General features: G+C 44.2%; 1 protein-coding gene and 1 long non-coding RNA gene across 7 annotated transcripts in view; one reads left to right on the top strand and one right to left on the bottom strand.

Moving 5' to 3' along the window:
- Positions 1 to 3,564, bottom strand: part of LOC144693679 (uncharacterized) — a 50,221-nt gene extending 46,657 nt beyond the window's left edge. Inside the window, exon 1 of the long non-coding RNA XR_013579584.1 lies at positions 3,411 to 3,564. This is a non-coding gene — a long non-coding RNA (uncharacterized LOC144693679). The remainder of the gene's footprint in view (positions 1 to 3,410) is intronic.
- Positions 1 to 13,480, top strand: part of atg16l1 (ATG16 autophagy related 16-like 1 (S. cerevisiae)) — a 43,911-nt gene that overhangs the window by 2,490 nt on the left and 27,941 nt on the right. For 2 of the 6 annotated variants that reach the window (XM_078563557.1, XM_078563555.1), the window contains exons 1-5: positions 3,694 to 3,874; positions 7,462 to 7,555; positions 9,468 to 9,570; positions 10,892 to 10,965; positions 11,450 to 11,701. In XM_078563557.1, coding sequence (XP_078419683.1) covers positions 3,775 to 3,874; positions 7,462 to 7,555; positions 9,468 to 9,570; positions 10,892 to 10,965; positions 11,450 to 11,701 — 623 coding nt within the window. In that variant the 5' untranslated portion in view covers positions 3,694 to 3,774. Of the gene's footprint in view, positions 1 to 3,693; positions 3,875 to 7,461; positions 7,569 to 9,467; positions 9,571 to 10,891; positions 10,966 to 11,449; positions 11,702 to 13,480 lie in introns of those variants that run through there. The other 4 variants (XM_078563558.1, XM_078563560.1, XM_078563559.1 and 1 more) reach the window with 4 other exon arrangements.

Here is a 13,480-nt window from a genome sequence, read left to right as displayed (position 1 = left end):
TGGATGAAGCACCAGCAGGATATCCAGATAGCTGTGCGTCTCTACCCCAGTATAAGCCTCTGCCTGGAAATGAGACCCTTTTTTGAAAAAAGAAACACACACTGACATTAACTGGAGTGCACATTGACACATGAGGGAGGAAGGAATAGAATGTTTTGCCAATAGGACTAAATGAAGGAGGCTTGTATGAGGGAACATTTGCTCATAAGACCATAGAATTACAGAATCTTAACGGCACAGAAGGAGGCTATTCGGCCCATCTTGTCTGCACCGGCTCTCCAAATGAGCATTATGACCTAGTGCCATTGCCCTGCTTTTTCCCTGTACTCTTGCATATTGTTTCTATTCAAATAACCATCTAATGTACCCTTGAATGTCTCGATTGAACAATGGATTTGTGTGATATGCCATTAATGGTTGATTCACAGGTATTGAAAAGCTGGATAAATGTCTGATCAGCAACAGGATTAGGGGTTAGAATAGTAAGTATGGATAGATATAATCCGATGTATGGAACACAAGCGGTTGACTCAATGTCAGGCCAAGGGCGGGAATTGCACAGGGCCCAATAATGTAAAGTTAAGAGTTACTGAATCGACCTTTTCAATTGGGAAGTATTTATACAGAAATTTCCCTCAAGATAGTATGAGTGGGTAGAGAGTACATGAGCTGAGGGAGGTGTCTGTTGTACCTACACCACAGGGACTGCGGCGGTTCAAGAACTCGCCACCTCAAGGGCAACTAAGGATGAGCAATAAATGCTGGCCCAGCCAGCGAAGCCCACATCCTGTGAATGAATTTTTTTAAAAACTATCTTTGCTCACAGAAACAAGACAGATTATTGTGAATTTATCATTAAATCATGGATAGGAAGGGGATAAAAAGAGAGAACATTCTATACTGAAAATGTATATTTTGCCAGTTTATTTTATTTGTAGGTAATGGTTACGTCTTTATAGTTGATGCATTCCTGGTTACCTGAATACAGTTACCTGATACATCTCCACTGTGGTATGGAACTAAGTCACCTCATGCATTTGATAACAAAAGGAAGCACTGTTGTTACGTGCTGTTGTTCTTTGGCTCAGTGGCTGCAGTCTCACCTTAGTCAGGAAGTTATGGGTTCAAGCCCCACTCCAGAGACTTGACACATTCATTATCTCTGCTGACATTTCAGTGCAACACTGAGGAGTGAGTGCTGCACTGTTCAAGTGAATGCAAAAGTCCTTGTAACATTATTTGAAGACAAACGGGAGAGTTTTACTAAAACAAAAATACCTGGAAAGACTCAGCAGGTCTGGCAGCATCTGCGGAGAGGGACACAGTTAACGTTTCGAGTCCGAATGACCCTTCAACAGAACTAAGTAAAAATAGAAGAGAGGTGAAATATAAGCTGGTTTAGGGGTGGGGGGAAACAAGTAGAGCTGGATAGAGGGCTAGTGATAGGTGGAGATAACCAAAAGATGTCACAGACAAAAGGACAAAGAGGCATTGAAAGTGGTGATATTATCTAAGGAATGTGCTAATTAAGGGTAGAAAGCAGGACAAGCAAGGTACAGATAGCCCTAGTGGGGGTGGGGTGGGGTGAAGGAATCAAAAAAGGCTAAAAGGTAGAGATAAAACAATGGATGGAAATACATTTAAAAATAAAGGAAATAGGTGGGAATAGAAAAATCTATATAAATTATTGGAAAAAAAATATTGGGAGAGTTTTACTGATGTCTAAGTCAATATTTACCTCTCAACCAAATCTGGGCCAGAATTCCAGAATGAAAGGGCATAGATAACAGAGCCACTAACAGATCAAATGAAGAATTGAGAGCAAGTTCTTTACACAAAGTGGTGAGAAACATGGAACTCAGTGGCCCATGCAGTGGCTGAAGTAGCTAACCTTAAAAAGAAAGACTTGCATTTATAAAGCGCTTTTCATGACAACCGTATCAAAGCACTTTACAACCAATGAAGTACTTTTTGAAGTGTAATCACTGTTGTAATGCAGGAAACGCATCATCCAATATGTGCTCAGCAAACCCCACAAACTGCAATCTGATCTGTTTTTGTCATGTTGATTGAGGGATAAATATTGGCCAGGACACCAGGGAGATCTTCGCTGTTTTTTATGAAATAGGTCCCTGGCATCTTTTACATCCACCCAAGGAGGCTGATGGTGTTTTGGTTTAACGTCTCATCCGAAAGACAGAACTGCACTGGAAATGTTAGCCTTTTTTTGTCCTCAAGCCCTGGATTGGGACTTGAACCCAGAACTATGTGACTTGAACCCAGAACCATGTGACTAAGACCAGAGTGCTTGCAACTGAGCCACAGCTCAACTAAGGGTGGCCAACTCCTATGAAATAAGGGCACTTCAATCTTTGGGAGGAGGGTGGGGGTAGTGTGGGGGGTAGGTGGGGTGTGTGCTGGTGACCATAACTTCTCCTAGTGGTCAATGGCTCAGTGTGAAAACAAAGTGACTCAGTCTCCCACAGTAAAACAAAGGCAAAATACTGCAATTGAGAGCCCAGAGTGCTAATGTAATTTGATAAGACCTGCACTCCAGAGGAGACACTGAGCTCGGGCTCTCTAACCTCTGCAGTCAATTTCACAGCGTTTGTTGACACAAGTCATTTCAAGGGTTTGTGGTTTTTGTAACTTCAAAGGGCCTGGATGATTGACACTTTTATTCCAGCAGACCAGACTTTTATTTTCAAGAATAGGAGAAAGTTATCAATGGGATGACTTATTTTCAAAGCTTTTCATATATATTCCACAATACACTATGGAGTTCATTAGTTCTAGAAAGTATGCAGTGGGTCAATGGGCATGGAAGTGCCATAACTTGGCATAGGGGTCTTGAGGGGCCATAGTGGGTGGGTAGAAGGATATAGACAGCATGAGGGACCTGAGGGGGTGGGTGAAAGGGCAGAGCTTGACATTGGGGCCATGGAGGTCATAAGGTGGCATAGATGGGGGTTGTGAGGGGTGAGGCTGGAAAGCCACTGTGTTTATTTTTCACTGGGACAAAGTCCTACGGAACCAAGGCGGGCCTTTTAAACAGCTCACCTCGGCACCTGGCAGCCCCAGTGGCTGTCTCCACACTTCCTCCCGAGTCAACTGGCTTGACTCCTGCCGGCAGCCGACCCCCATCAATGAAGATACTGCCTTTAATTGAGGGCAGTTTCTCCTGAGGCGGACAGGCCAAGCTGGGAATTTCCCCGACTCCTCACTTGCTTCGAGGATGAAAGTCCGGGCTGTTAACTCTTTCTCTCCACATATGCTGCATGAGCTGCTGAGTATTTCCAATTTTTATTTCGTCTCCCACAGGCTGTCCTACAAACAAGGGGCAGAAGGTTTAAAGGACACAGGACAAATAGAAGAAGGGACAATCCCTTAAAACACGTGCAGTTGCTCACCCTGGCTGACCCCTAATCCTATTGGCATAATTAAGGGGAATCTCGCTTGATGCTTAAGGTAAATGTACTTAAGGGATTTGGAAATAGGCTAGAAACAGGTCAGTAAAGTAGAGAGAAGCTCATGTGGGTTATAAATAGCGGTGTGTAATACTGGACAAAGGTTACTGGGTTGAAACTGGCCAGTCTGCTGCCTTTATCAAATATGGCGGCGCTCATAACTGACACAGCCTGTGCTTAATTCTGCGCATGTGCAGCATTTCGAGGCCGTGGGAGTGAGCAACACCATCGCGGCCCCGGGGCGGGACAGAGAGAGGTCTCCGCCTGAGGAGGTGGAGGTGGCGGTGGCGGTGGCGGGGGGGGGAAGATGGCAGCAGCGGCGGAGGGCTGGAGGAGGAACATCAGTGAGCAACTGCGGCTCCGAGACCGCCTGCAGCGCCAGGCCTTCGAGGAGCTCATCCAGGCTTGTGAGTGTGAAGCGGGGCCGGCCTGAGGGGAGAGGGGGAGACCTGGGCCCAGAGTGTCGGGCTGAGGGCGGTTTGAGTGAGGAGACCTGGGCCCAGAGTGTCAGGATAAGGGTGGCCTGTGGGTTACAGGGCTGCAGCGCGCACTCTGTGGATCTGTGCGGCCTTTACGGATTTCCTGGGAGTCGACAGCCGCAGCCAACCGGAACCCTGGTCACTGGGTGCCAGGTGAAGGGCCCAGGCACCTCGGTGTCTGGTACTGTGGGTCTGGGCCTTTGACCCGGTGTCTGGTGCTGTAAGCACTGTCTATTCTACAGGCCACCAACCGGTGGAAAAGATATAGAGGAGAGCTTGCAGGGAAGTTATGGAAAGGCGCAAAACCCATGGATAGTGATAATGGAAGACTTCAATTATCCTAATACAGACTGGGATAGTAATAGTGTAAAGTTCAGGGGGGGGGGGGGGGAGAGTTACTGATGTAGTGTATTCAAGAGAATTATCTAGATCAGTATGTTTCCAGCCCAACAAGGAAGGAGACATTACTGGATCTGGCCCTGGGGAATGAGGTGGGTAATCAGTGATTATAGTATCGTAAGATTTAGGTTGGCCTTTGAAAAGGAGGAAGAGCAATATAGATTAAAAATATTTAATTGAAAGAGAGCCAATTTCAGTGGGGTGCAAACAGATCAGGCCATTATGTGTGAAGAAAGCTGATTTAAGTATGCCTTTAAAAAGGGAATCGGATAAGCAGCTGAAAAGAGAGAAATTGCAGGGCTTCAAGGTCAGGACAGGCTAATTTGCTCCTCAGAGCTGGTATGTGCATGATGGGCTGAATGCCCTCCTCCTCTGCTGTAACTATTCTATGATTCTAAACACCGAAAGTGAAAGAGAGGGAAGATGAGGTAACTTAGGATGTTTGTTAGTTGATGTGAAGCACTTGTTTTAAAGATCTGTGAACAGTGGGAAGAAGGAAGCCTGAGGCCCATAGTTCAGAGACCCAGGGGTAGAGAGAGTTAGTGTAGGGCAGTGGTTCTCAAATGGGAGTCTGTGGAGAATTTGCAGGGTATCACGAAATAATGTGAAAGTGAGAGCAGAATGCCATCACCACGTACAGCACAGTGTGTGCTGGCTGTCTCACTTAGGCAGTGAGTACAGGTGGAGGAGTGCTGAGAGTAACATGAAAGTACGTGTCTGTTTTCATAAAAGCATTATTAAATCACTATTTACAGTGCAACAACATATAAATATGAAATAGTATGATTTAGATGGAGCGGTCTATGATTACCAACCCATTTGAAAATGGGCCTTCAAACAAAACTTTGAGAACCACTGGGTTAGGAAGCTGTATGGTGAATCTGTTTCAATACAGCGAAGCATAGTGTTGAGGAAGAGTCTTTGGGCGTAGTATTTACAGCTTAGGAGATGGGAATAGAAAAGGGACATGGAATTAGAATTACTGCTAGTGTGGTGGACAGACACCAATATGGGCTGAAAGAATCCTCTTTGGCCCCACTTGATACTGCACACTTTGGCTCCCCAGCCCACCACCATCCTGGATGCTAAAGCTGACTGCTCAATATTTTCTCTCAGAGGGTCATGAATCTTTGGAACTCTCTTCCCCAAAGAGTAGTGGAGGCAGGGTCGTTGGTTAATTTTAAGGTGGGGTAGTTAGATTCTTGACTAACAAAGGCGTCAAGATTATTGGTGGGGTGGGGGGTGCACAGAATGTGGAGTTGAAGCCACAACATTGATCAGCCATGATCTTATTGACTGGCAGAGCAGGCTGAATGGGCTACACCATCTAATTTGTATGTTTATATGTATGTTCAGCCTCATTACTGTTCGATCCTGAGCAGAGCTTCAAACACCACTGCACAGCTCCCCATTCACTTGTCATTGATGTCCTTACTCATGTCCCTCACTGTCTTAACTTCAGAATCCGTGCCATGTCTGAATAACAACTTCACATCTTTCATCTGTGTACTCCCTTCTCTTTGCCTTCCTTACTGCCTGAGTTAGGGCCTTCAGCTATCTTGCCACAATACTTGAGAGTCCTATATCATTCACCATCTTCAAAATCTCTCTAGTTCATTGACAGCCCCCAGTCACCTACTCCAATATCTCCCCAACCTCACACAGGCTTGGTTTTACCCTCTAGAGATGACGTACCTTGTGATATTTTGCTACACTAAAGGCTGCTGTGTGTGAACCCTGGGATCTATGTTTGAATCCAGCTGATACTGATCACAAGATGGATACAGTTGAAGATGGCCATTTGCTCCATCTTAACACACCTATCTAGAAAGATGCTGCAGTGTTTTCATTGCAATATGCAGATATTTAGCTAAATGATTCCAGATGACAGCTGAAAAAAAGAGACATGCTGTCAAATATTTTCGTTTTGTGCTCATCAGGATGCAACAATTCCAAATTTCAAAGAGAATAACGAATTATATTTCATGAGAAAGGGGCTGCTTGGTTGACAGGTCAGCTCTGATTTGTCAGGATATTGCAATGACAAATGCATCAGGAAACTATTGTCCCCCATGTTTTTGTTTATTCAAAAAATGGTGCAATGCCTGGAAATATTCCTTTTGCCTACAGAGGAGCTTCTAGCAAGCGTAAGTGAGCCACAGTATGAGCTCGACTGATAACCTTAAATTGGTTGTTAGTGTAGTTCTTAGCACACTCATGATAGCACAGGGTTTTTGAACAACCCTGGAATCACATCTTACATTGGATGTTATGTTCTGAGTTTTGCCAGCCTGGGTTGGTTAAGTATGGTCAGTACTTTGCCCATTGTGAACAGCTAAAGAAACGCGATGTTTGATACGATCCACCAGTCATTGGGACGTATGGCCTACATATCTGGCATTACACCAGCACTGAAATTCAAATGCCACATTATTCATTTTTGTGATAGGCAGAACATCATCTTGGCTTGACAGCAGCATCCTGTTAGTGGAAAACACCATTTGGATTGCCACTGCACAGTAGCAGTGTGAAACGGTGAGCTTCACCTGCTGTACGAATTTTTGAGATGCTTTACCCTCCCAGGTTAAGTAGTTCTGTTGAATTCTGGGTCAGACTAGCCCATTCCCACAGAAACACAAACAAGAGCCTTCCATTAAAGGGCTGCCTTTCTCCCAAACTGATTTTAAATTGAGGTGAGCTAAAATGTAAATCAAATCAAAATGATGTCCTCTCGGCCAGCAGTCCCTCACCCAGTGTGATATACCTTCTGTAATTAATGCCCGCTGAGCAATTCATTCAGCCATTCCTCCACTTAAGTCGTTAGAAAGTTTGTTGCCTGCAGGCTGTAAGCTTCCTGAATGAACTGCATGTATAAATCTACTTACCAGTGGGGCCACTGATACTGCTTGAAACTGACAATGGGTATCTGAAATAGGAAATGTCATCTTATTCAAATGAAGTCATAAAAAGAAATGTGTTAATAAAACTTTCTTTTTTTGATGACCTTTCCTCATCAACCTGAACCGTTAACTCTTTTTCTCTTTCCACAATCACTGTCTGACCTGCCCTGTGTGTGTGTGTTTTTTTTTCATTTTTTCAATATTCTCTCTTCGCAGACAATAAGCTTCTGGAAAAGTCGGACCTACAGACTGTCCTGGCCGAGAGGTTTCAGGGGGACAAGTATGACCTTCACAACAGACAAGACGTTAGGTACGTAGCATGTGTAAGTGTTCATTTTTTCTGTTTACAGTCCCTCTGACCGACTCCTTATATTCCCCAACAGATTGTGTCAGAACCCTTTCAGACACTATTCCAGATCATTACAACTTGCTGCCTAAAAAATGAATTCTCTGGTCTTGGCTAATTACCTTAAGTCTGTTATGCCCCTTCCTGCCAGTGGAAACAATTTCTCTTTATTTACACTATCAAAGCTTTGCATCATCTTGGACACCATGATTACGTTTTCTCTTAATTTTCTCTGCTCAAACGAAAATAATCACAGATTCTCTAGTCTCTCCACATTATTTCACTCATGATAATTTCCTGTGTACCTTTTCTAAGGCCTTTAGCATCCTTCCTATAAAGTGGTGAACCCATCCTGGGTCATTACCAATGTTGTACTGGAAGTGGCCATGATGATGTAGTTAGAAGCGACACGGGCAGGCTACTGATCAATGCCACTGAAATTCCTCCATGCCTGTGTCCTTCCTGTTCTCCGTTCCCCAAACAAAAACCTAGGGATGCCTTAAAAATTACCCACATACAGTAATGCACCTCACTATTCAATGTATTGTTTGTAACCATAGTGAAGTGTACTTCAGTGCCTGGTGAATGTTGATCATTGTGTGGATGGTAATTGGCTGAGTTGATGCAGTTTTCTGCAGCTGCAGTTACATTGTTGGACAGTATTGAGGACATTCACCTGGTGAGAAGCTGAGATGGGAGAGCAGTTGTTGCTGAAGTAGGGGGAGCAAACCCCAGGTGGAGACACTGCTGATGAAAAGGGGGAAATGGGGACACTGCAGCTGAAGGGGGGAACCTAACGCTGCTGCTGAAGGGGGGGAGCGAACCCCAGGGGTTGGGGAGGACACTGCTGCTGAAGGGGACGCAAACCCCAGTGGGGACACTACTGCTGAAGAGGGGAGGGGAAACCCAGGGGGGACACTTGCTGAAGTGGGGGCGAGCAAACACAAGGGGAGACACTGCTGTTGAAGGGAGGGAGCAAACACCAGGGGTCGGGGAGGACACTGCTGTTGAAGTGGGGTGGGGAAGCGAACCCCAGGGGGAACGTTACTGCTGAAGGGGGGGGAAGTGAACCCCAGGGGGTCACTGCTGCTGAAGGGGAGGAAGCGAACCCTTGGGGGACACTACTGCTATAGAGGGTGGAGCAAACCCTAACGGGACACTGCTGCTAAAGGTGGGGGCGGACCCCAGTGTGGTACAGCCCAGGGATCAAACTCTCAATTTTGCTATCCTCTGTAGCTCAGTCATTCATTGAATAATGCCCACTTCACTATTACAATTTAAAATTAAATCAGAATTGCACTGAAATAATTTACAATGTTTGCTGATTTCTAGGGGACCTATACCTGAATGAAGAGTAACTGCAGGTACACCCAATATTTGGTTATTCTCTGTCAAAGCACTTTGACCTTCTTTAGACAGAATTATCCTCATTCAGCAACCACGTTGCTGTTTGTGGGAGTTTGCTGAGTAATTTCAGCCTATAGGGGGCACTGCATGTGGCTATCATTCCCCGGCCCTTAGTTGAGGGAAAAATTCGAGAGGTTTCCTGCTCCTTACTGCTACTTGGTTAATTATACTGAAATGCATCTCTCTGGATGTTGGGTGAGGCCAGATCCAGTCATAGTGAGATGCCTATCCGCACCCTGCAACCCAACTCACCTGGGTCAACGATCCTTTGGCACTAACTGTTTTGGCTGGTAAATGGTGGAGTGTCATCAATAAACGGGAAAACAGCACCCATGGAACCTGTGCCCCAATAGGAATTAGGGATGTTTAAATGGATTAAAAAGTGTGCTACAGCAAGAATTATGCTTCTAATTTTTTTTTTTGCCCCATATTAAAGTTTGTGTCTCTTGTTGCTTCCTTGGTACTCCAGCCCAGCCTCTGATGGGGCACGGAATGAGACGACACATGAAGTTGCCCAAATGCGGATCCGTCACCAGGAAGAGCTCACGGAACTCCACAAAAAGCGTGGTGAGGTGTGTGTGTATGTGTGGACCAAAAAGCTGCTGGTCTGTCCCACTTTGATGTAGCTCCTATCGTGGACTACATTAGCCTCTGTTCTCCCTGATGTAGCTCCTCTAAATTATGCATATATGGGTGTCTTAAAGGCACTGGTTTATGTGTTTTCATGTTGTCTGCGATCAAAGTATTTTATGTGTGAAGTTAGAATGGCTTCTTACTCTCACAGTGGTTTGTCCCAGTTTAAATAATTTCCAGCAGCAAGCTTTGTGAATTTAAAACAGAGGATTAGTTATTAACACACATTTGCCTGGAAGTAAAGGCGACATCTCACATGCACTATCGTACACGCAAAGATTGGATACAGATGAACCCCCTTTGTGTCAGGTCTGTCATTTTCTAAGGTGAATTGGTGCTTTAGCTAGAGTGGAGGTCTTGTAAAGCAGAGAATTCTTAGTAAGCTGCAAAGCTGCTTCTAGTTGAATTGCCAGGAGGTCGGGTCTCAGGTGAACTTGAGGTTGGATCAGGTCGGGGGAGAAACCTTCTCCCACTTTCAAAGGGTAGCTGTTTCACCTTCACTGCGTGGCGTCTTGCAGTTGTTTTGATGATTTATCAAATGGTATCTCTCATGATGTTTCTGATTTGAGCAGCTTCTGCTGTTATTTTCTAAAAGAACAGGTAACGAACATGGCTCCCTTAATCATGTGACCAATTACGACTTCAAAGTCCTTCTTCCAGTAAAAGGCAGTTGGTGGTTTTTTATTTCACATTGTGTTTTAGCTTTTCACACATTGAGAGCTTTTCAGACAGCCATGGTTTCTGAAATTGAATGATCCCATTTGATTTAAATTACCCTTTTGAATGCCTTTCAGAAAAGATGGTGAGTTTCGATGCCTTTCTAGCCAAGGGTGAAGTCGAAAGCCCAGGGTGAAATTGAAAGACGAGTTGGCTGATGTGGGATAGCCTTGTTCTATTGATTGATAGTTCATCCTTAACAAAGAGACTTGTGAATTTCACAAGTGGCTCTGAAGTCCATACTTTAATTAGGTATTTGATTGCGTTCCATGTCTGTCTGGAGTTGATATTGCCAAAAATCACGTTATATGTTGCCAGCCATCTTAAAAACTGCTGTGTCCATTTTAAAAATATTGTTTTAAAATTTGCATTATCCTCATGTCTGTACTGATCATGACACTAATAACTGGTATAGGGAATGTCTTACTGGTTTGAATGGCCTTTGGTTAAACAGCTTGGTGTTTGTGTGGTACCAAGAGGTTTGCATTATACTTAAGGCTGTGCTGAGTTTTTATTTACCTTATGTTTTTGTTCCTCCTTCAGCTTGCCCAGAATGTGATTGAACTCAATAGCCAACTGCAGCAAAAGGACAAAGAGATCCATGCAAATGAAGCAAAGTAAGTGGCAACCAGCAAGAATCCAGGGATATTCCCCTATCCTTTATCAGATTCTGAGATTTCCCTGTCCTGTATTGGATTATAAGTGCCAGTGTGCCATTTTTGTATCACAAGCAAGACATTTAATCCTGATCTTGTCATATGACAGCATCCATGCATTAACTTTACAGTGGGTCTTGCTGGGTAGTGCTCTGGAACTCAAGACACTGAGATTTGATTACCCTCCCCAGTCTTGGACGTTGGGACCAGTCCTTAGCTGATGTCGTGCCTGAGATCAGATAATTTGGCAGTGACTGGGAATTGACCACAGTACTTACTGGTCTGTGTTATTTGGCCACTCACTGAATTAACCAGTGAAACACTAGAGCAGCCAGTCCTGGGACCTGCCGGCTCCAACATATCCCTGCTTACCTGTCATCTTAAAGCTTTTGCATCATCATGCTGTGAGCTTTACCTCTGCCTAGCCTGTGTTTTTTCATTTAAGGATGATGGAATATGAGAAGCAAATACAGCAGCTGAGTAGTGAGTGCCAGGAGCTGCGGAACAAGCTCCAGGAACTGGAGCAAGCCAATCAGACGCTGAAGGACGAATATGACGCCCTCCAGATCACCTTCACCGCTCTTGAGGAGAAGCTGCGGAAAACCTCAGATGAAAACCGGGAGCTAATCTCACGGTGGATGGCTGAGAAAGCGCAGGAGGCTAATCGGTTGAATGCAGAGAATGAGAAGGATACATGGTATGGTTTAGCCTGTTAAAGTTTATGGCCTTCTAAACAGGATAAATGTCATCCCACTGGTAGTAGCCAGCACTGAGGGGTGCGTGTGACACTGATTGACCTTTTTAGTTAATTTGTGCTCTTATTATGGGCAATACTGGCAAGACTGCAGTTATTGGTTATCTTAATTCGCCCTGGCAGCCTGCCCGTCTTGAACAAATACTTAATGTATTCTGAATTGGCCTGTACAAGAGCCGGCTGCATAATCTAGAGTCAGCTGTCAGCCAGACAAGGTCAAATGACAGGTTCCAGGTCAGCAAATCACTTCTGGCAGCTTTCATGACTTTTTTTATCTGGGGCCAGTGCCCAAATGACCAGATTTATTGAATTGACTTTTACATTTCATGACCCGATCCACTACAGTAAGCCACTGCACTACAATGGTATGTGCTGTGTCCTGTTCTAGTGTTACTAAGGGTGAAGTCTGGGAGCCACTCCAAAATCTTTCATGGTTGAATGACATGCCTGTGAACACCATAATTTGTTCATGTCTTTTGATTGTAAGAAGCTTGGAACGGTGTTAGATTGCCCCACTGATATAAAACTAACTGGGACCTTTGCTGGCATTGGTCTGAATCTGGACTCCTGGCTGTTTGGGACTGATGTCAAGATTCACTGGGGATAGTGCGCTGTAATGTCAAGCCCCAATGCCAAGCCCCACTGTTCCCCAAGTCCCAACAAATGTGAAAAGCTTGACCAAACCACCAAATTGTCTCAATTCTACCTGTTTAATTTAGGTTAACAGAATACGAGCACCAGGTTTGTAAACTTAATCAGTAAATAACAGTTTATTGAGCAAACTGACGTTAACCAGTAGAAAAAGAAAGAAATATGAACTGCTAACTTCTAACACTATAACTTAAACTCTACCCCCTTCTTAAATCCCTACACACACGCACACAAGATAAACAAAACATGGATTTTAAGGATGAGGTAAAACAGCTCAATAGCACCAATCCGGAGAACAGGATTCGATGGGTTGATTTTGATCAATATCTTCCAAAGTCCTTTCAGTTCTTATTGATGACATGAGGTGGTGTTCCAGCACTTTCAATATTTAGTTCACTGGTTGAGAACTTGCTTTTCAGTGTCTCTAATGGTGGTTTTCCCCTTTTCCCTTTTACAGGGGTTTCCTCAGAGAGAGCAGATTATAGAGATATGAGGAAAAGAGATTTTAGATGTTTTCCCTTTGCAGGTCAAGAGCTTTCTGCTCCATTGCTTTCACACAAAACCCTGGTCACCTGGTCAGGAGCCAAATAAAATGCTATTTTCAGGCAGCTCCCTTGGTCCAGGACTCCTTACTGGGCACTGCCCTGTCTTTCATGGCACACTCTGTTCCAGGACTGCAACATTGTATATATCTCTCATCCTGTTCCAGTGGACACGTTTCTCAAACTGCAGCCATTGCAATCCCAATCCACAGTCCAACAGAAAATAAAAACTATGTTCTTTACAACAGTCCAACAGAGATAAAAAGATATGTTCCTTACATACCTCTACCCTTAAAAGAGATGAAACACCATTTCAAATATGTGTTTCATCACAAGTTATGTGTCGCATGGACAACAAAACATGAAAATTACTTTCATGTGTCCTTTCTCCCTCTTATACAATCTTCAGCATTTCTTACCCCTTTAACTTATTTTAGCATTTTACACCCAGGACAATGTATCTGCGATCACATTATCTTTACCGACAATGTGAATAATCTTTACATTGAACAATTGAAACAATAGACTC

This window comes from Cetorhinus maximus, chromosome 19 (genome assembly GCF_964194155.1).
Source record: "Cetorhinus maximus chromosome 19, sCetMax3.hap1.1, whole genome shotgun sequence".
Lineage (NCBI taxonomy): Eukaryota > Metazoa > Chordata > Chondrichthyes > Lamniformes > Cetorhinidae > Cetorhinus > Cetorhinus maximus.
This window is presented reverse-complemented; position numbering and strand designations above follow the sequence as displayed.